This window comes from Uranotaenia lowii, chromosome 2, assembly GCF_029784155.1.
Source record: "Uranotaenia lowii strain MFRU-FL chromosome 2, ASM2978415v1, whole genome shotgun sequence".
In the NCBI taxonomy this organism is placed as follows: domain Eukaryota; kingdom Metazoa; phylum Arthropoda; class Insecta; order Diptera; family Culicidae; genus Uranotaenia; species Uranotaenia lowii.
This window is the reverse complement of record NC_073692.1, coordinates 395,072,937-395,095,775: the sequence shown is the minus strand read 5'-3', so window position 1 is coordinate 395,095,775 and position 22,839 is coordinate 395,072,937. Positions and strand designations below refer to the sequence as shown.

The 22,839-nt window shown below is 31.3% G+C and overlaps 1 protein-coding gene across 1 annotated transcript in view; it reads right to left on the bottom strand.

The window, feature by feature from the left end:
* The window catches only part of LOC129743298 (uncharacterized), a 29,513-nt gene extending 8,070 nt beyond the window's left edge, over positions 1–21,443 (bottom strand). The window contains exons 1-2 of the mRNA XM_055735284.1: positions 21,087–21,443; positions 21,030–21,033 (exon numbers count right to left, since the gene is read on the bottom strand). Coding sequence (XP_055591259.1) covers positions 21,030–21,033; positions 21,087–21,443 — 361 coding nt within the window. The remainder of the gene's footprint in view (positions 1–21,029; positions 21,034–21,086) is intronic.
* Between the last annotated feature and the right edge of the window lie 1,396 nt (positions 21,444–22,839).

The window sequence follows — 22,839 nt, the reverse complement described above, 5'->3', positions numbered from 1 at the left end:
CAATTTTGACAATTTTGACAATTTTGAAAAATTTATCAATTTTGACAATTTTGACAATTTAGACAATTTTGACAATTTTGACAATTTCGACAATTTTGACAATTTTGACAATTTTGACAATTTTGACAATTTTGACAATTTTGACAATTTTGACAATTTTTGACAATTTTGACAATTTTGACAATTTTGACAATTTTGACAATTTTGACAATTTTTGACAATTTTGACAATTTTGACAATTTTGACAATTTTGACAATTTTGACAATTTTGACAATTTTGACAATTTTGACAATTTGACAATTTTGACAATTTTGACAATTTTGACAATTTTGACAATTTTGACAATTTTGACAATTTTGACAATTTTGGACAATTTTGACAATTTTGACAATTTTGACAATTTTGACAATTTTGACAATTTTGACAATTTTGACAATTTTGACAATTTTGACAATTTTGACAATTTTGACAATTTTGACAATTTTGACAATTTTGACAATTTTGACAATTTTGACAATTTTGACAATTTTGACAATTTTGACAATTTTGACAATTTTGACAATTTTGACAATTTTGACAATTTTGACAATTTTGACAATTTTGACAATTTTGACAATTTGACAATTTTGACAATTTTGACAATTTTGACAATTTGACAATTTTGACAATTTTGACAATTTTGACAATTTTGACAATTTTGACAATTTTGACAATTTTGACAATTTTGACAATTTTGACAATTTTGACAATTTTTGACAATTTTGACAATTTGACAATTTTGACAATTTTGACAATTTTGACAATGTTTGACAATTTTGACAATTTTGACAATTTTGACAATTTTGACAATTTTGACAATTTTGACAATTTTGACAATTTTGACAATTTTGACAATTTTGACAATTTTGACAATTTTGACAATTTTGACAATTTTGACAATTTTGACAATTTTGACAATTTTGACAATTTTGACAATTTTGACAATTTTGACAATTTTGACAATTTTGACAATTTTGACAATTTTGACAATTTTGACAATTTTGACAATTTTGACAATTTGACAATTTTGACAATTTTGACAATTTTGACAATTTTGACAATTTGACAATTTTGACAATTTTGACAATTTGACAATTTTGACAATTTTGACAATTTTGACAATTTTGACAATTTTGACAATTTTGACAATTTTGACAATTTTGGCAATTTTGACAATTTTGACATTTTGACAATTTTGACAATTTTGACAATTTTGACAATTTTGACAATTTTGACAATTTTTGACAATTTTGACAATTTTGACAATTTTGAAAAATTTATCAATTTTGACAATTTTGACAATTTTGACAATTTTGACAATTTTGACAATTTTGACAATTTTGACAATTTTGACAATTTTGACATTTTTGACAATTTTGACAATTTTGACAATTTGACAATTTTGACAATTTTGACAATTTTGACAATTTTGACAATTTTGACAATTTTGACAATTTGACAATTTTGACAATTTTGACAATTTTGACAATTTTGACAATTTTGACAATTTTGACAATTTTGACAATTTTGACAATTTTGACAATTTTGACAATTTGACAATTTTGACAATTTTGACAATTTTGACAATTTTGACAATTTTGACAATTTTGACAATTTTGACAATTGACAATTTTGACAATTTTGACAATTTTGACAATTTTGACAATTTTGACAATTTTGACAATTTTGACAATTTTGACAATTTTGACAATTTTGACAATTTTGACAATTTTGACAATTTTGACAATTTGAATTTTGACAATTTTGACAATTTTGACAATTTTGACAATTTTGACAATTTTGACAATTTTGACAATTTTGACAATTTTGACAATTTTGACAATTTTGACAATTTTGACAATTTTGACAATTTTGACAATTTTGACAATTTGATTGACAATTTTGACAATTTTGACAATTTTGACAATTTGACAATTTTGACAATTGACAATTTTGACAATTTTGACAATTTTGACAATTTTGACAATTTTGACAATTTTGACAATTTTGACAATTTTGACAATTTTGACAATTTTGACAATTTTGACAATTTTGACAATTTTGACAATTTTGACAATTTTGACAATTTTGACAATTTTGACAATTTTGACAATTTTGACAATTTTGACAATTTTGACAATTTTGACAATTTTGACAATTTTGACAATTTGACAATTTTGACAATTTTGACAATTTTGACAATTTGACAATTTTGACAATTTTGACAATTTGCAAATTTTGACAATTTTGACAATTTTGACAATTTTGACAATTTTGACAATTTGACAATTTTGACAATTTTGACAATTTTGACAATTTTGACAATTTTGACAATTTTGACAATTTTGACAATTTTGACAATTTTGACAATTTTGACAATTTTGACAATTTTGACAATTTTGACAATTTTGACAATTTTGACAATTTTGACAATTTTTGACAATTTTGACAATTTGACAATTTTGACAATTTTTGACAATTTTGACAATTTTGACAATTTTGACAATTTTGACAATTTTGACAATTTTGACAATTTTGACAATTTTGACAATTTTGACAATTTTGACAATTTTGACAATTTTGACAATTTTGACAATTTTGACAATTTTGACAATTTTGACAATTTGACAATTTTGACAATTTTGACAATTTTGACAATTTGACAATTTTGACAATTTTGACAATTTTGACAATTTTGACAATTTTGACAATTTGACAATTTTGACAATTTTGACAATTTTGACAATTTTGACATTTTGACAATTTTGACAATTTGACAATTTTGACAATTTTGACAATTTTGACAATTTTGACAATTTTGACAATTTTGACAATTTTGACAATTTTGACAATTTTGACAATTTTGACAATTTTGACAATTTTGACAATTTTGACAATTTTGACAATTTTGACAATTTGACAATTTTGACAATTTTGACAATTTTGACAATTTTGACAATTTTGACAATTTTGACAATTTTGACATTTTGACAATTTGACAATTTTGACAATTTTGACAATTTTGACAATTTTGACAATTTTGACAATTTTGACAATTTGACAATTTTGACAATTTGACAATTTTGACAATTTTGACAATTTTGACAATTTTGACAATTTTGACAATTTTGACAATTTTGACAATTTTGACAATTTTGACAATTTTGACAATTTTGACAATTTTGACAATTTTGACAATTTTGACATTTTGACAATTTTGACAATTTTGACAATTTTGACAATTTTGACAATTTTGACAATTTTGACAATTTTGACAATTTTGACAATTTTGACAATTTTGACAATTTTGACAATTTTGACAATTTTGACAATTTTGACAATTTTGACAATTTTGACAATTTTGACAATTTTGACAATTTTGACAATTTTGACAATTTTGACAATTTTGACAATTTTGACAATTTTGACAATTTTGACAATTTTGACAATTTGACAATTTTGACAATTTTGACAATTTTGACAATTTGACAATTTTGACAATTTTGACAATTTTGACAATTTTGACAATTTTGACAATTTTGACAATTTTGACAATTTTGACAATTTTGACAATTTTGACAATTTTGACAATTTTGACAATTTTGACAATTTTGACAATTTTGACAATTTTGACAATTTTGACAATTTTGACAATTTTGACAATTTTGACAATTTTGACAATTTTGACAATTTTGACAATTTTGACAATTTTGACAATTTTGACAATTTGACAATTTTGAACAATTTTGACAATTTTGACAATTTTGACAATTTGACAATTTTGACAATTTTGACAATTTTGACAATTTTGACAATTTTGACAATTTTGACAATTTTGACATTGACAATTTTGACAATTTTGACAATTTTGACAATTTTGACATTTTGACAATTTTGACAATTTTGACAATTTTGACAATTTGACAATTTTGACAATTTTGACAATTTTGACAATTTTGACAATTTTGACAATTTTGACAATTTTGACAATTTTGACAATTTTGACAATTTTGACAATTTTGACAATTTTGACAATTTTGACAATTTTGAACAATTTTGACAATTTTGACAATTTATCAATTTTGACAATTTTGACAATTTTGACAATTTTGACAATTTTGACAATTTTGACAATTTTGACAATTTTGACAATTTTGACAATTTTGACAATTTTGACAATTTTGACAATTTTGACAATTTGACAATTTTGACAATTTTGACAATTTTGACAATTTTGACAATTTTGACAATTTTGACAATTTTGACAATTTTGACAATTTTGACAATTTTGACAATTTTGACAATTTTGACAATTTTTGACAATTTTGACAATTTGACAATTTGAAAATTTTGACAATTTTGACAATTTTGACAATTTTGACAATTTTGACAATTTTGACAATTTTGACAATTTTGACAATTTTGACAATTTTGACAATTTTGACAATTTTGACAATTTTGACAATTTTGACAATTTTGACAATTTTGACAATTTTGACAATTTTGACAATTTTGACAATTTTGACAATTTTGACAATTTTGACAATTTTTGACAATTTTGACAATTTTGACAATTTTGACAATTTTGACAATTTTGACAATTTTGACAATTTTGACAATTTTTGACAATTTTGACAATTTTGACAATTTTGACAATTTTGACAATTTTGACAATTTTGACAATTTTGACAATTTTGACAATTTTGACAATTTTGACAATTTTGACAATTTTGACATTTGACAATTTTGACAATTTTGACAATTTTGACAATTTTGACAATTTTGACAATTTTGACAATTTTGACAATTTTGACAATTTTGACAATTTTGACAATTTTGACAATTTTGACAATTTTGACAATTTTGACAATTTTGACAATTTTGACAATTTTGACAATTTTGACAATTTTGACAATTTTGACAATTTTGAGACAATTTGACAATTTTGACAATTTTGACAATTTTGACAATTTTGACAATTTTGACAATTTTGACAATTTTGACAATTTTTGACAATTTTGACAATTTTGACAATTTTGACAATTTTGACAATTTTGACAATTTTGACAATTTTGACAATTTTGACAATTTTGACAATTTTGACAATTTTGACAATTTTGACAATTTTGACAATTTTGACAATTTTGACAATTTTGACAATTTTGACAATTTTGACAATTTTGACAATTTGACAATTTTGACAATTTTGACAATTTGACAATTTTGACAATTTTGACAATTTTGACAATTTTGACAATTTTGACAATTTGACAATTTTGACAATTTTTGACAATTTTGACAATTTTGACAATTTTGACAATTTTGACAATTTTGACAATTTTGACAATTTTGACAATTTGACAATTTTGACAATTTTGACAATTTTGACAATTTTGACAATTTTGACAATTTTGACAATTTTGACAATTTTGACAATTTTGACAATTTTGACAATTTTGACAATTTTGACAATTTTGACAATTTTGACAATTTTGACAATTTTGACAATTTTGACATTTTGACAATTTTGACAATTTTGACAATTTTGACAATTTTGACAATTTTGACAATTTTGACAATTTTGACAATTTTGACAATTTTGACAATTTTGACAATTTTGACAATTTTGACAATTTTGACAATTTTGACAATTTTGACAATTTTGACAATTTTGACAATTTTGACAATTTTGACAATTTTGACAATTTTGACAATTTTGACAATTTTGACAATTTTGAAAAATTTATCAATTTTGACAATTTTGACAATTTTGACAATTTTGACAATTTTGACAATTTTGACAATTTTGACAATTTTGACATTTTTGACAATTTTGACAATTTTGACAATTTTGACAATTTTGACAATTTTGACAATTTTGACAATTTTGACAATTTTGACAATTTTGACAATTTTGACAATTTTGACAATTTTGACAATTTTGACAATTTTGACAATTTTGACAATTTTGACAATTTTGACAATTTTGACAATTTTGGACAATTTTGACAATTTTGACAATTTTGACAATTTTGACAATTTTGGACAATTTTGACAATTTTGACAATTTTGACAATTTTGACAATTTTGACAATTTTGACAATTTTGACAATTTTGGCAATTTGACAATTTTGACAATTTTGACAATTTTGACAATTTTGACAATTTTGACAATTTTGACAATTTTGACAATTTTGACAATTTTGACAATTTTGACAATTTTGACAATTTTGACAATTTTGACAATTTTGACAATTTTGACAATTTTGACAATTTTGACAATTTTGACAATTTTGACAATTTTGACAATTTTGACAATTTTGACAATTTTGACAATTTGGACAATTTTGACAATTTTGACAATTTTGACAATTTTGACAATTTTGACAATTTTGACAATTTTGACAATTTTGACAATTTGACAATTTTGACAATTTTGACAATTTTGAAAAATTTATCAATTTTGACAATTTTGACAATTTTGACAATTTTGACAATTTCGACAATTTTGACAATTTTGACAATTTTGACAATTTTGACAATTTTGACAATTTTGACAATTTTGACAATTTTGACAATTTTGACAATTTTGACAATTTTGACAATTTTGACAATTTTGACAATTTTGACAATTTTTGACAATTTTGACAATTTTGACAATTTTGACAATTTTGACAATTTTGACAATTTTGACAATTTTGACAATTTTGACAATTTTGACAATTTTGACAATTTTGACAATTTTGACAATTTTGACAATTTTGACAATTTTGACAATTTGACAATTTTGACAATTTTGACAATTTTGACAATTTTGACAATTTTGACAATTTTGACAATTTTGACAATTTTGACAATTTTGACAATTTGACAATTTTTTCAATTTGGACAGTTTTGACAATTTGACAATTTTGACAATTTTGACAATTTTGACAATTTTGACAATTTTGACAATTTTGACAATTTTGACAATTTTGACAATTTTGACAATTTTGACAATTTTGACAATTTTGACAATTTTGACAATTTTGACAATTTTGACAATTTTGACAATTTTGACAATTTTGACAATTTTGACAATTTTGACAATTTTGACAATTTTGACAATTTTGACAATTTTGACAATTTTGACAATTTGACAATTTTGACAATTTTGACAATTTTGACAATTTTGACAATTTTGACAATTTTGACAATTTTGACAATTTTAACAATTTTGACAATTTTGACAATTTTGACAATTTTGACAATTTTGAAAATTTATCAATTTTGACAATATTGACAATTTTGACAATTTTGACAATTTTGACAATTTTGACAATTTTGACAATTTTGACAATTTTGACAATTTGACAATTTTGACAATTTTGACAATTTTGACAATTTTGACAATTTGACAATTTTGACAATTTTGACAATTTTGACAATTTTGACAATTTTGACAATTTTGACAATTTTGACAATTTTGACAATTTTGACAATTTTGACAATTTTGACAATTTTGACAATTTTGACAATTTTGACAATTTTGACAATTTTGACAATTTTGACAATTTTGACAATTTTGAACAATTTTGACAATGTTGACCATTTTGACAATTTTGACAATTTTGACAATTTTGACAATTTTGACAATTTTGACAATTTTGACAATTTTGACAATTTTGACAATTTTGACAATTTTGACAATTTTGACAATTTTGACAATTTTGACAATTTTGACAATTTTGACAATTTTGAGAATTTTGACAATTTTGACAACTTTTCACAATTTTGACAATTTTGACAATTATGACAATTTTGACAATTTTGACAATTTTGACAATTTTGACAATTTTGACAATTTTGACAATTTTGACAATTTTGACAATTTTGACAATTTTTTACAATTTTGACAATTTTGACAAATTTTCCGATTCATAGGAGAAAGCTTCATGTCTCATGTTTCTATGACTGAAAATTGAGAGGTTTGGTTAGTAGTGAAAATTTAATACATTCAATTTGCTGTCTTATCGAAAATTAAGTCAATTCGTGAATGAAATTCCTCCGGCATGTTTACACCGAATCAACTTATTTCCACCAAACGTACAATCACACAAAAGCAAACAAACTAACAAAAAAAAAACCAAGCCACAACGCGATTTGAATTGGGTTGGTGGGCGGTAAGCGACCATCATTCATCAATCTTTTTTATGGTCTCATTAGAACGTGTAAAAATCGCTACTCAAATCGAAATCTAATCAGAAACCGGCTGACACCCCATCCAAGCTTATTTTTGCTCCTGCCTTGACTCCGTCGCTTTGGGCTGTTTCTACTTTTCTTCAAATAACAAGAAGAGAAAAAAACTCCTAACCAGGAAAAATACGAATCAACAAAATAATAACAAGCGGTATAAAAATCCAAAAGCACGCTTAAAATGCTTACGCTCAAGAACAACATCAATTTCCATACCCCACCGTTTCTTCGTCGTCTTCGTTGGAAGGATTTTCTTGGGTAGATTTTCCTTCAACCTTTTTTATTTTCTTTTTTTCCCGTGAAAAAAGTACAAGCATAAGCATTTCTGTTCCCCTGGAAATCTCACAGCGAGAAGAGGGAGGAAAAAGTGTTTCGCGGTTTTTTTTTCTTTTTTTAGGGTTCCTAGCGAGGGTGGAGAAAAAAGGTATTTCTGTCGGAGGATTTCTATGTTGTTTTTTTTTTTGGTTACTTTCTATCATGCTTACTCAAAAAGAAGAGGACTGGGTGGAGATTTACGCGATAGGGAATGATTCGTCGACGACGAGAACGATAGAGGATGGGGCGACAGCAATAAGATTTTAGTGTTAATAATTTATTTTTATGACCATTCAACGAACCGAACCAAAGCAAAGGCAGGCGAAAGTCGTTCCATCCATTCATTCCTGGGGACAATGTTGCCACAACGCTCTCTATGGTTTCACGGAGTGCCAAGGATTGGCCTTTGAAGGGGAAAAGGACCAAGAATTCCGTCGTTGCTGGCCGGAACTGTTTCTGTCTCAAGGGTTTTTGGGCCAGTGGCTACGATCAAATTAAGCAACTCTCCTGAAGATTTAAAATTTTTTTTCTAAATAAAATTTTTATTTCAATTTTTTTTTTGATTTTTTTTTAAATAAATCTAAAAAACCTTATTTTTTTAAAGTTGAAAAAATATTTTACATTGGATTTTTTTCAAGCGAAAATCGCCTCTGACTGTGTAGCTATTTGTTGCTATCGTAGTTACGCAGAATGACGTGCAAGTTTCCTTTTTTTTCCACTACTCCCTACTTTTTCCGAAAACGTTGCCAAATGAGAAAATGCCCAATATTTTGACTCTCGCAGCGGGTTGTTGCCGGTCTTTTTTACATTTAGAGAAAGCAAAGAAACATCAACAATAACAAAAATATAAGAAAATGGAATTGGATCAACAGAACAACCCCACATAAAACAACACCGGAAAAGCCAAAGGAAAATTCGAAATGAAAATCAAGCTGCTGCTGTTGTTGGCGGTGGAAGTTCGTTTTCTTCCGCCATTATCATTCCGAAAGGTGGATGGGTGGCAAGAAGTGGTGCCGAAAAACCTCACAGTGAGAGCTAAATTAAATGCCTCTCTTTATCATTTGCTTCGCATTTTCCTGGCCTACCTCCTCGACCCGAAAAGATTGGACTTTCTATGGGTTGGGGCTAGTCTTTTGGCATTTTTTTTTTGCGTTCCCCGGAGTATCATAACGATTCGGTGTAGGTGGAAAAAACAGTTTTGGAGGGTTGAATGAAATGGTAAGAATGAAGGAAGCCGTCTCCCGTAGGTGGAGGAATTTTTCCAGCTAGTTATCAATTCCTTATCTTCTCCAGTGTTGAGGAATTGCATTTTTGATGTGGAGTATTTCCGTTACATTTATTTTTTTTCTTGTTTTATTTGCAATATAAAATTAAGGAGAGCTCGAAAAAAAACATCGAAAAAGAAATCGCACTATAATACAAAATTTACATTTTCGTTCTTTTGAGTTATGAATTTTTCAATGAAATTTTATTCTCTCTTTAAGTCTTGATTTTCAATTGTTCTAATTAATATTTGCAGAGAATCAGGAATCTTACATTTCAATCAAAGTCTTAATTTTATATCATTTAAGGTTATCTCCTGCTGATCGTAGTAGAGTTTAACACGAAATTCGTTTCTATTTTCAATCAGTCGCGGGAATGTTAACAAATGAAAAAAAAATATTCAGAAAAGACCATTCTGTTTCCGGTTCGTCTTTGTTTGAAGCAGGCATGCTTGGTGTTTTTCTGTTTTGTTTTTTTAAAAGAATTAGTCCGAAACCGTGCGGAACAGATGGTTCGAAACAAATATGTTGGAAAATTATATTATGCTTTGAGGTTTTCTTTAAGGAAAACATGGAAAACAAGAAACTCCATCATTAGAGAAGCAAAAATCATCGATCTTACAAGTTACTATAGACACTAGATTATTAAAAATAAACGGTTTTGATTCAAACTCTTATTTTTTCCAAGCTATCCGTTCTTTCAATCTATAAAATTAAATTTTTCTTCCTTACGTCCAGCATTCTTGAAACAAAGTTCTTATATGGATTTTTTCCAACTTTTAGGCGATTATAAAATGAATATTTTCAGACCAAATTTGTTCTGTGGAAATTCAATTTTATAATATCTTCATTAAATAGACTTTCAGCCTTTAGTTGATTCGTCGCATCTTCTGTGAAAATTTGTTTGACCGCATAAAGGCTTCTCAGAAAAATGACTCAAGAATGGACATGTGAACTTTTCATTATATATTTCAAATTGACTCTATAATTCGGTTCAATCAGTTAAAAATCTATTTATGTTATAATTCAGCCATCAGCGTTCAAAAAATTTCCAGGAAATCAAATAGATGGAAATTCAATTTTAAATATATTCCAGGGCTTGCGTACCTATTCCTGTCGAGTTTATCATCATGACAAATTAGATCTTATTATCTGACAATCAAATTAGAATTTTAATTTTTTTTACATTAAATCCGTTCCACTAAAACGGCTAATCAGTCCCTTCTAGACTCAACTTAGATCAGCACTTAGCTTCTAGACCGTTTTTTTTTTGCTAAAAGCATCCTTGGAAAGTGTGCAATTTTGTGTAGAAAATTTGAAATCATTTAAAAATCTTAGTTTTTTTTATGGAATTCTCTCATAAACTCTTTCTATAGCATGATTGGCACATTCCGGAGATAGAGCAAAAGTACTCAACAATGTTAGATCAACAAGGAATTTTAGATCTATGATTTTAGTCTACGATTCTCTAAAAAAAAACATTCGTTTAAGATTGTAAAATTCCTTTTCAATAAACCTTTTCTTAAAATTTCTGATCTAAGATAAACTTGATTGTAATGAAACCTTTGAATTATTATATCAAATTTAACATTTTCATTTATCCTCATTTAATGTTTTTGCTATTTCATCAATGAAAAATTTCTGCTTATACATCCATTTTAATTAAACTTCATCTTTATTCTTTGAGCTTGAATTAGCCTTGAAATATTTTTTTTTTACATGCACTTTAATTCTTTCATCCCCGAATTAAACTCTATTGGCACAATCCATAAATCGAGGGAAATCGAAACAAGAAAATCCTGCTGATTTTTTAAACTTTGTTTTATTTTTATTGAATTTAATTCAAAAAGGAAACTAAAGCAAATTTATTCCTTTTCTGTTTCATTGGCACACTTTTACTAATTTGCACTCTAAGCAAACAGATTTTTTTTAAATGGTTTTGAATTTTTCATTAAAGGTTTTTTCTTTATCATGCATAACTTACCTTTTTACGGTATAGTTTTTAACGTCTTACTGAACTTTTGAATGATCTTGCGATTGATTCGGGCAAAAACTACTGATAAAAAGCGCTAAAATGAGCAGATTCTGCTACGGCAGTTCAAGATGTATCCGTTTATAAGTAGCATGTAAAATTCAATAAATTTAAGTTTATCATAAATATCTTATAGATAAATAGAGAAAATAGACAATTTGAATAACATAATGAAAAAAAACTTCATTCTCCGTTATTAATGATGCTCAACGTCTGTTCACTGTATAAACTCCCATGTAAGCATTAATATGCGTTAAATAAGGACGAGATAAGAAAAATGCATAAAGAACATTACATTGAATCTATATTTTTAATTTTGAATATGTTGGGAAAACTAATGATTTGCACAGAATAACATCGAAGATATTTTGATATATCAAAAATGCATGAAACAACAAGTTTTCAACGCGAACATAATTCAAAGAAGAATGTTTTTTTGTTCCGTTTAAAGTGGTTTTAACCACTTTATGTCATTCGCGATTTATACCAACGAAGCAGTGGGCGGACAGTCATTGAAAAACTTATCCGATACAACTGTGATCGATGTTTACTCTTGTCCTCGAACTCACGGACAGCGGCTCAGAAAGCAACTGACTCGTCATCTTAGCTATATCACAAGCCGTATAAAAAAATAAGATGCTTGAAACAGTTTCCAAATCGAATTCAGACTAAGGGCTTAAGAAAAAAAATGCAGCGTTTCCTTTGTGAATAACTTTTAATTAGCTGTATGAAAAAAATCCCTCAGGTACATCCTAAATAATCAAAAAAATCAGAATTTAGACAACTTTTCATGTGATAGATCCAGACAACCCAGTGCAGACGATAGCTGAAAGTGAAATATTTAAACGCGTAGTTGTTCGATTCTGTGAAGGCAAGGAAGGCCTAGTGTTAATTCAAGTCCAACCCAATCTTAACCTTTCGATTCAGAAAGTGGCCAAGAAGGTCAACTGTCTTCCCGGTTTGCTTACTAAACCTTGAAACAGGTTGGTTTTTATATTTATAAGCCAAATCCCAAAATAGGGCAATATCCGGGCACATTTGGATAAAAAAGTAGAAAAAATATAACCAAAAGAAATGAAGTCAAGAAGAAATACACTTGATACTTGAAACTTTAAATTTTTATTAAAACACATAAGCAGATTTTCAATTGTACCTACTTAAAGTTTCCAAAAAAATTGCTTATGTATATTTTTACAAAATTTATCATAAAATTTCGTTCAGGTTTGCGAAAAATTAAAACATTTAGTAAGTTGGGCTGAGTTTTTTTTTGGTTCATTATTTACAAGAATAATGAAAAATCCGGGCAAAATTCAGACATTTTTCAAGAAATTCCGAGCAAACGTGCCGGGCAGGACCGTTCCTGATTTTTTTAATAAATATACAAACTAGTCTGTTTAAAACAGAACAACCTGGCAAACTTAGTCTAGCTCAGTGGTTTTCTAAAAGGTACCTTTCACCCTCGGGGGTTTCTAGAGCTTACTAGAGGGCTGTGAAAGGGCTTAGAGCTTTCTATTTTCATTGCATTTCGGACACATTAGTTTTAAAAAAAACTGTTAGGGGAACGGTTGGCTCCAAAATATCGAAATGGTCTGGGTTAATCAAATAAAGGGATTCTATGGCCAATCCGTTAGCAAGAAAATTGAACCATAATTTTTTTTTTCCAAATTCCGAAGAACGCCTATAGTAGGGGAGAGTGGGGTATCGTGGGCCATGGGGAAACGTGGGTCACTTTTAATATCTCAGATGTGTGTTGAGATAAAAATCTCAAACCAACTGTCATCGTCGTCGCTTTACGTGAGCATATATTCCTATATTTTGTTGACTGAAATACGCATCATATGCTTCTTTTATTTACCAAACTAAAAAAAGATAGAAAAATTTACATACATAATTAAAAAAACACCCGCTAATTTCATCGATGGGGAACCTAAAGTACATAACAAAAATATGCTCATACGCTTATCATCTTAGTTTTGTCATGATCTTTCACATGGAGAAGGAATTTTTGATGAAACATCAACAAGTCACACAAACGCAACCAATTTGCAAATCATAGCTTGTGGGGAATCGCGGGCCACACATCTTTAATCACCCATATTTTTATGTTTTTATACACATTCAGAACTTAAAATACGTTTTACCTATCTGTAAAGTTTTCTTATGCCAAATGAAGAGTTATGAAAAATATTTTGTCCATCCCATATAAGGAATTTTGAAAAACCTTCGCGAGCCAGTTTTTGAATGTATTCGGTCATACACAGCTCTCTTTTTTATTTCATCATCTGAAATTGCTCTAAAATAACGAAATGAATTAGGAAATCACAGTTTTGGGTCAACTCATAAACTTTGCATGTTATTTGGTCAATTTGGATTTGGTGGCCCACGATTCCCCACCATTTTTCAAAATCCAAAAAATATTGCTTTTTTTCAAACAGTCTGAATTTGGGGAACATAACTTATTAAAAATTTAAAAAAAATACCTAATGATACCTTGAAAATGTAGAAAACCATACCATTTTTTATTTTCATTTTATCTTTTATAATAAAGAAGTTATGGAACAACAAAAAAAAGTGGCCCATGATTCCCCACTCTCCCATACTATGAAGTGGACTTGGTTGGAGTATTAATGGAGTATTCCTTCCTTTCAAAAGAAAAAAGAGAAAGTTTGCTACGCAAAACTTAATATAGCTGATGATTTGTAGGTGTGGTAATTTAGGTTTATCGTTAAAAATTGCCTTGATAACGGCCAAATGAACGAGATTTTTTGCCTTAAAAAGAAGACATACTTGCTAACTTTTTATAGGTTCCACAAAATAACTACACTATTTTTCTTATTCAAGCATCGTTACATGAAAGCTGTGAAACAATGAAAAGTTGCCGCAGATTTAGTTTTTGCGCAGAAGTTAAAATATTCTTTAAAATGCGTCGAATTTTAATTGAAAACTTAAAATCTGGATTATATCAAAGGGCATGCTTCCGGATGAATGAAAAGTCTTCAAAGTGCACGGGATTTGAAAAAATGTGAAACAACATCCACTAATTGCTAAAAAATTGAAAAAATGGTACACAAATTAGTTTTCTTTGATCTTGTCGATAAGGAGCTATCTTAAAATTCTGTTTTTAGTTTGTCACTATAATTTGCACATTTTAAGATTTTAATCAAGGTTAATTTTAAGATTTTTCGTAAACTGCTCAATTTTTGCCAATTTGAAACGATTCATTCTTTGAGGCTGTAAGGAGCCAAACTCGTTATTTATGTTATCAATTGTTTGATGTCTTTTATTTTGATATATGTTTTTTCAATTACTTTATATGTGATTGTTTTTCATCTTCAAAAGATTGCAAATGTTGAGTTCTAGCAGAAAAAGGTTTAGAAAATAACCCATTTGTTACTCATATAATTAAATTGTTCAAATCTGATCCGTAAGCATTTTTTCAAAATTTAGAAAACAAAACTTTGTTAAAAAAGCTATTTTTTCAAATTTATTAAAAAAAAAAGATTATTTTGATTTATGTGCTTTGCTACCGCTTACGGGAAACAAAATAAGGTTCGTTAAAATTATCATACTTAAAATAAACTTCCTTTTAAATTTAATTGCACAATTTTTCAAAAAAGAACTTTTTTTCGATACATCTGAGTTTCTAGATACTTTTTGAGTCTCAATGTATCGTAAAAGTTACGAAGTTGAAGGAAAAAAAGAAAGGGTCTTTAAAACAACAAATAATCATTCAATTTGAAAAAAATCGCCCCAGGAAAATTTGTACATTACTAGAAAATGTGAAAATTTTTATGAAAAAAACACTAAGACATTGGTTTTGCTCATGATATGTATGTAACAATAATGTAACATTTATTGAATTTGAGAATCTTGGGATTGGGAAGCGTCTATGAATACAATATATCATCAAATATTGTTAAAACGTTTTTGTCTATTCAATAAATCAACTCATTATAACAAAACGCTTACATATATCAATTTTTATCAAATATCCTTCTAGGATTGATTTCATCAACTTTTGTTAATTTGTTATGGAAGGTTTTGAAAGTATTGTAAAAACCATTCCCGGTCTTGATAACGGCTACATACCAAATTTCACGATGATTGTTCCAGAAGTTTCCGAAAATTGTTCGAATTGTGTTAATTTGTTGGTAATTTTGTATAGGATCCCCCTCCTTTTGAGTTCGGAGAGGTTTTAATGTATTATCGAAATTATTTCCGGTCTTGAAAGCGGCTACACATCTAATTTCCCATTGATCGGTTTAGTAGTTTCCGAAAACTGTTAAAGATGTGTCAAATTTTAATTAACTTTGTATTGGAGCCCCCTCTTCTATAAGTTGGAGCGGTTTGAAAGTATTTTAGAATAAGGTTGCCAGATTGCCCCGTTTAATCCGGGTTTGCCCGGATATTTGATATAAAATTTGGAAAAAGTCCGGTTCGGTCCGGTTTCCCGGATTTCATTGGAAAAGCCCGGATTTATACTCATTTTCATTCACAAATAATACTCTAATAAACAAATTTTGTTGTAAGTTTTTTTTATTTATCCGTCCAAAACGAGGTCGGGTGTCGATACGACGTCCGCCGGTTGGAGAATCCAGAGGTGAAAAGGGCATACGTTGAACAGCTAGAATCCCGAGCCTCGGAACTGCCGACAGACGGAACAGTCGAAGAACAGTGGTGTGGAATCAAGAATGCCTTTATCACGACGAGCCATGGTACTCTCGGTAAAGTTTGTGGAAGACGAAGTGAATGGATGTCGGATGAAACCTGGAGGATGATCGATGATCGGAGAAAGGCGAAAGTCGGAATTGAGCAGGCATGTACCGGGTCTGCCAAAGCAGCCGCCCGCTTACGATATGCGGAGCTGGAAAAGGCAGTTAAACAAGCTTGTAGACGAGACAAGAGAGCCTGGACAAACTCCCTAGCCGAAGAGGGAGAAAGAGCCGCCGCCATTGGAGATATCCGATTATTATATGATATTTCTCGCCGCCTTAGTGGTGCAAGGACTAATGCAAGAATGCCGCTGAAAAACCGAGCAGGTCAGCTGCTGACAGATCGAACAGATCAGCTCAAGCGTTGGACTGAGCATTTTGATCAACTTTTTCGAGTTACAAATAGCAATGGCCAACAGAACCCGCAGCTCGAGGCGCCCACAGTAAGTCGCATTAATGGCGTCAACTCGGAAGCGCCCTCGCTGGCTGAAATAGAAGCGGCAATCAAGGACATGAAATCCAACAAAGCGCCTGGAATCGATTGCATTCCTGCTGAAATGCTCAAAGCCGACCCTGCCTTGTCAGCACAAATGTTGCACCGTCTATTCGCTGACATTTGGGATACTGCAACATTCCCGGCCGACTGGATGCAGGGTATCCTCGTAAAGGTCCCAAAGAAAGGAGACCTAACAGAGTGCGATAACTGGCGTGGCATAACTTTGATCTGTACAACCCTTAAAGTACTCTGCAAAGTGATCCTGAACAGGATCCAGGAAAAAATCGACGCTACACTCCGACGGCAACAAGCTGGATTGCGATCCGGACGATCATGTGTGGACCACATCACAACGCTACGAATAATACTGGAACAAATCAACGAATTCCAGGACTCTCTTCTGCTGGTGTTCGTTGATTTCGAAAAAGCATTTGACCGACTGAACCACGAAAACATCTGGGCTGCTCTTAGACGACGAGGGGTCCCAGAGAAACTAGTCCATCTCATCGAAGCACAGTACGAGGCATTTTCGTGCAAGGTCTTGCACGACGGTGTCTTGTCCGAACCAATCCCGGTAACTGCTGGAGTGAGACAAGGATGTATTTTGTCACCGCTGCTTTTTCTCATCGTAATGGATGAGATCTTGACTGGATCGATTGACTGTAGACCAAACCGAGGATTGCCGTGGAATCCTTCAACCATAGAGCAACTGAACGACCTTGACCTGGCAGACGATATTGTTTTGCTCGCCCAAACACAACAAGACATGCAGAGCAAACTCGACGACCTCACTGAAAGTTCCAAGGCAGCAGGTTTCAAAATCAATGTCGGAAAGACCAAGTCGATGGAAATCAATACAGAAAATCGTTCCAATTTCGTGGTAGCTGGACAACAGGTTGAGACAGTGGAGTGCTTCCAGTATCTTGGTAGCCAGATTACGCCTGATGATGGGACCAAGAAGGACATCGAGACCCGGATCAGAAAAGCCCGATTTGCGTTTGCGAGTCTCCGAAACATCTGGCGGTCACGCCAGATCTCTCTACGAACTAAGATCCGAATCTTCAACTCAAACGTCAAATCCGTATTGCTGTACGGGTGTGAAACTTGGTGCACATATGCGGTGACGACGCGAAAACTGCAAGTTTTTGTTAATCGCTGCCTGCGGAACATCATCCGCGCTTGGTGGCCTGGCAACTGGATCTCAAACGTTGAACTTCATCGCCGGTGTCATCAAAAGGCGCTAGAAATCGAGAATCGGGAACGTAAGTGGAGATGGATTGGGCACACGCTGGGAAGAGATGAAAACGAGATTTGCAGAGAGGCGCTTGACTGGAATCCAGATGGGCATCGAAGAAGAGGCAGGCCCAAAAGCTCGTGGCGGCGAAGTCTAGCCGCTGAAATCCGCACAGTTGACGAGAACCTCGGCTGGCAGCAAGTGAAGACGCTGGCTCCGGATCGCCAGCAGTGGAGATCTTTTATCTCAGCCCTATGCGCCGGTCAATCGGCGCTGGACCCTTAGAGAGTAGAGTAGAGTCCAAAACGAGATTTTCTGAGCACGTTTTATAAAAATAATCATGAATAATTTTTTAAAGGCCTAAAATCGATTTAAAATCTGTTGATAAATGTTGGTGAAAAATAAAAAATTTTCAACTTTTTTTTCTTGATTTTTGATGAGTGATTGCTATGTTTTGACAGAATTTTCCCGGATATTGCCACGATTTTATGCGACCATTTTGAAATCTAATGCCCGGATTTTGCCAGGTTTTCAAATAAAATTAGCCCGGTTTGTCCAGCCCGGATACGTGCTGAAAAAATCCTGGCAAACTTATTTTAGAAACTATCTCCGACCCCATAAATTCTTGGCACTTCGCGATTCCTGTTTTAATTCCTTATTTTACAATTCTTCACGTTGAGGAAGCAAAGCAAACATTTGGGTTATCGTTCTAATCTTATTCAGACGTTTTTAGCAAAAGTTCTCAGCTAAATTTTGGGATAAAAAAACTAAAAAGAAAATTAGATGTTTTAATTATCAAATATGAAAAATCAATTATTATGGAATAAATGGACTAAATGGACTAAAACTCAAAAGTTAAACTGGTTAAACCACTGACCACACATACTGGACACTCGATTTCGATTTTTAGCGCTGCTCGAAAATTAACGAGAATTTCGATACCAGTAAAATGTTAATGCTCGAATTGCTGCCGCGCAATGTCAACGATAGGAGGCTTCTAGCCAAAAACTGAGTGAAATTTTGTTTTAAGTATCATGTCAATGTGATTAGTGGTTAAACTATCTGACGTTATTTTTATTCCTCGAAAATATCATATCGTAAAAATTTATAATAGTTCAGCCTAATCTTTTGGAATGTTCGCCGTAGAATTTTCCTTTATTTTATTCTTCTGTCTCTGAATAGTGTTGTCGTACAAGTATGAGCATTTGTTTACAGCTTCCGGTCAAAATAACACAAGAAATTTCCGGACAATCGATTCGGCACATTCGAATTCTTTAGATGTTTCCACATTTGGACATTCGATGGAATTTTTTGTTTCAAGTAGAGGCACTTTCCCAGAATATTCAATGCAAATATGGGTTGGTCCAGAACAAATGTGTTGAAGAAGGGTTTTGAAAATAATAAACATTAATAAGAAGTGTTTGAAAATAATAAAATTAATAAACAAACCTCTTTTTAAATTTTCCTAAGAAATTCGAACTCTCTGTTCATTCCTGAAAAGATAACCGATGAGAAATCAAAAAATGCGCTAAATTTTGTTCACAAAACGGGTTTTTTGCTATCCTCAAACGGAGTTTTGGGTTAAATTTCTTGACCGTGCAGCTACACGATAAATTTCACCGCACCCTATTTCTCGTTCGTAAAAATTTGAAAACAGGACGTGCAAACTGTCACCACAAAAAGGAGCTACGTCATCGTATGTATATTGATATATTGGCCAAAATTGATCCTAGGCCCAGTACAAGATCTCATGCCAAATTTGAGCCAGATCGGACCACGGGAAAGGGTGATGAATACCACCGTTAAAAAAGTTAGCCCATTTATGAAACCTTATAACTTTTTTTTATCATAACTCTTATCGAAATGCAGTCTTCGGATGAAATATTTTTCATAATTTAGGCTTGAAGAAAACCTTTTTGAAAGAATTTGGCCGACGGGAATCTAAGTTATTGATGAAAAACTGGCTTTTCATGTTTCTCCCGAACAAAAAGTATCAAAATCCCATAGAAACTTCAGGCTCGTTTAGCGACCCCTTCCCGTGGTCCGATCTGGCTCAAATTTGGCATGAGATCTTGTACTGGGCCTAGGATCAATTTTGGCCTGCAGCGTATAACTTTTTTTAAAGTCTGGCCATTTGTTGCACTTTAGTGTTCAATGTTTCAAAACAAAAAAATAAACCAAGATACGTATTAAAACCAACTAGTTTTCAGTCAGTTAATGAAACAAAAATTTATAATCTTATTGATTGAAGTGTTTATAACAAGAATTAAAAAAAGAATTGTTTTTTTAATTATATTATTTTCAAAAAATGCAAATGTAAAAAACCATTTTTTTCACTTTACCATTTACATTTTACCATGGTAACACAGGTTGAACTAAAATAAATTTATTTGTTTCAAAATACTGAAAGAAGCTTTTAAAAGAATGGCTCCAGACTTTATTGTTGTTTTATTTAAGCCCACTCACTGGTATACTTAAGGGTTATGGTATTTATTGCTTGTCCTGGCAATTGTAACTCCAGCAATAAGAAAAGGAAAGGTAAACATAAAAATGGCCTCCATACTGTACAGACCAATAAACAACAGACCGGCCTCTATAAAAATCTTGGTTCTTGAAATACGGCACGGTTCCATGGAATTCCCCCGTTGAAAAGAAAACAAAAGCACACAATTCGAAAAGGATGTTTCCCCAACAAAAGTGTACCCTCCTGTTGAATGACGGTTGCGATTTGGTTGAATGACCACCATTCTCCAGACTTACCTGAAAATGAACTTGTCCTTGATCGACCCAGCCGATGACGATGTCCGCCCCGTAGATGGTTCCGTCCTTGGAGAAACCCAAGCCGATGTAGCCATGGGTCCGGGCTTGGACCTCGAACGTGATGTCGTAACCGGATATACTCCAAAGTAACCGATAGTCGTCGTCCAGAAAGACGGCATGATCCCAGTGCGCCCCAAAAACTCCTGGACTACTGACCAACATCAACAGGACCAGGACCAATCCGTGAATCGGAAACCGACCCATTGGGCCTGAATAAATCACACCGGGCGCCATCTGTTTGGGCCGCCCGCCATTTCTAGCCATTTCACTCGAATGGTACCGTAAACTGCGTGCCATTTTCAATGGCATCCTCACGAAAAACAAACCCCAACGTCGAAAAACAAGCACACACTTTTCACCTTAAAGTTTTATTTCGGTTTGCCACGTCAGGACACGCAACAAATTTTCCCTTCCTTCGGACCCAAAAAACGGAAAAAAATAAACTGGAACAACAGCTTTTCAAGTTTTTTTCACGCACAACTGGCACGTCATTTTCAACCGATAAAAAGTGAAACAATTTTTCCTCGCTCCTTGTTTTGCTCCTTGAAGACGTCGAAGGCTTCCTACTTACTCCAGATTGTATTCCTGAAGTTAAAACCGCTATAAACCGCCAACAGTGGATCACCCAAAGCTCATGATTTCTGGAGCATCCTAGCTTCTAAGCCAAAAAAATTGTTGGTTAGTTAAGAAGGAGGACTGACTGGTGAGTTGGCTGCGATTGTCTTCTGTTGCTGGTCCCTTTCCTAGTTGCTGGAGCACGTGTCCCCATCAATCGCAACGTGAGATGAACGAAAACAATTTTCCGCTGGCTTAGCACATCGCTCGGGAAAAGCGGCACGTGAGCGTGTTTTAATGTCGGTCGTCTTACGGCTCCCGGTTGTTGCTTTTCGTGTATTTTGGCCGGATGACGTCGTCGGTTGTTTATGTTCACCTGAAAGAAGATGACAATAAGAGAAAATCGTTAGGACACTTTAAATATTAAGTTCTCTTCTTGAGCTAATGTGCATTTTTTCTACAATTCTTTCATTTTGAAACTTGTAACGGAATGGTAATTCTACTTTTTAAAAACTGAACTTAAATATAAATCACATTGCAATTTATAGTGTCCGTTATTTTTTAAAGGAATAAATTTCAAACATGGAAGATTATTTTCGAGTTGATTTTGTCCTTACCCAATCCCATACAATCAAAAATATTTTTGAGTAATCCTCTAGAATGAGATTGCAAGAATTTTTTCAGCATGTGTCCTGGCCAGACAAAATGCGTTTTATTTTTGTATGATTCGCCAAAAAGTGAATAAATCCGGGTTAAATCAGAGGGCTTTTTCAAATGAAATTCATTACAAATTACTTTTGTTCAAAGAAAAACTTTGTAAATGAGATTTTTTTTTTCAAAACTGCATAAGCACAGAGTCTTAGGAACTTGACTTTCAGAACTTTTTTGGTTGCAGTTCTCCAACCATTTTCCACCTATTTTAAAACAAAAAAAAATGGAAAATTGGAAAAAGTGGTAATGAATATTTGAATCCTCTACTGCATAGGAAATCTTATCTTTATGATTTTTTTTTTAAAAAAAAGGTAGTCGTATTGCAAAACACTTCCAACTTTTTCCAACATTTCAAACTTTTTTAAAACCTCAAAAATCAATTCACAATTCAAAAATTCAGCACTAAACACTAAATAATCACTTTAAC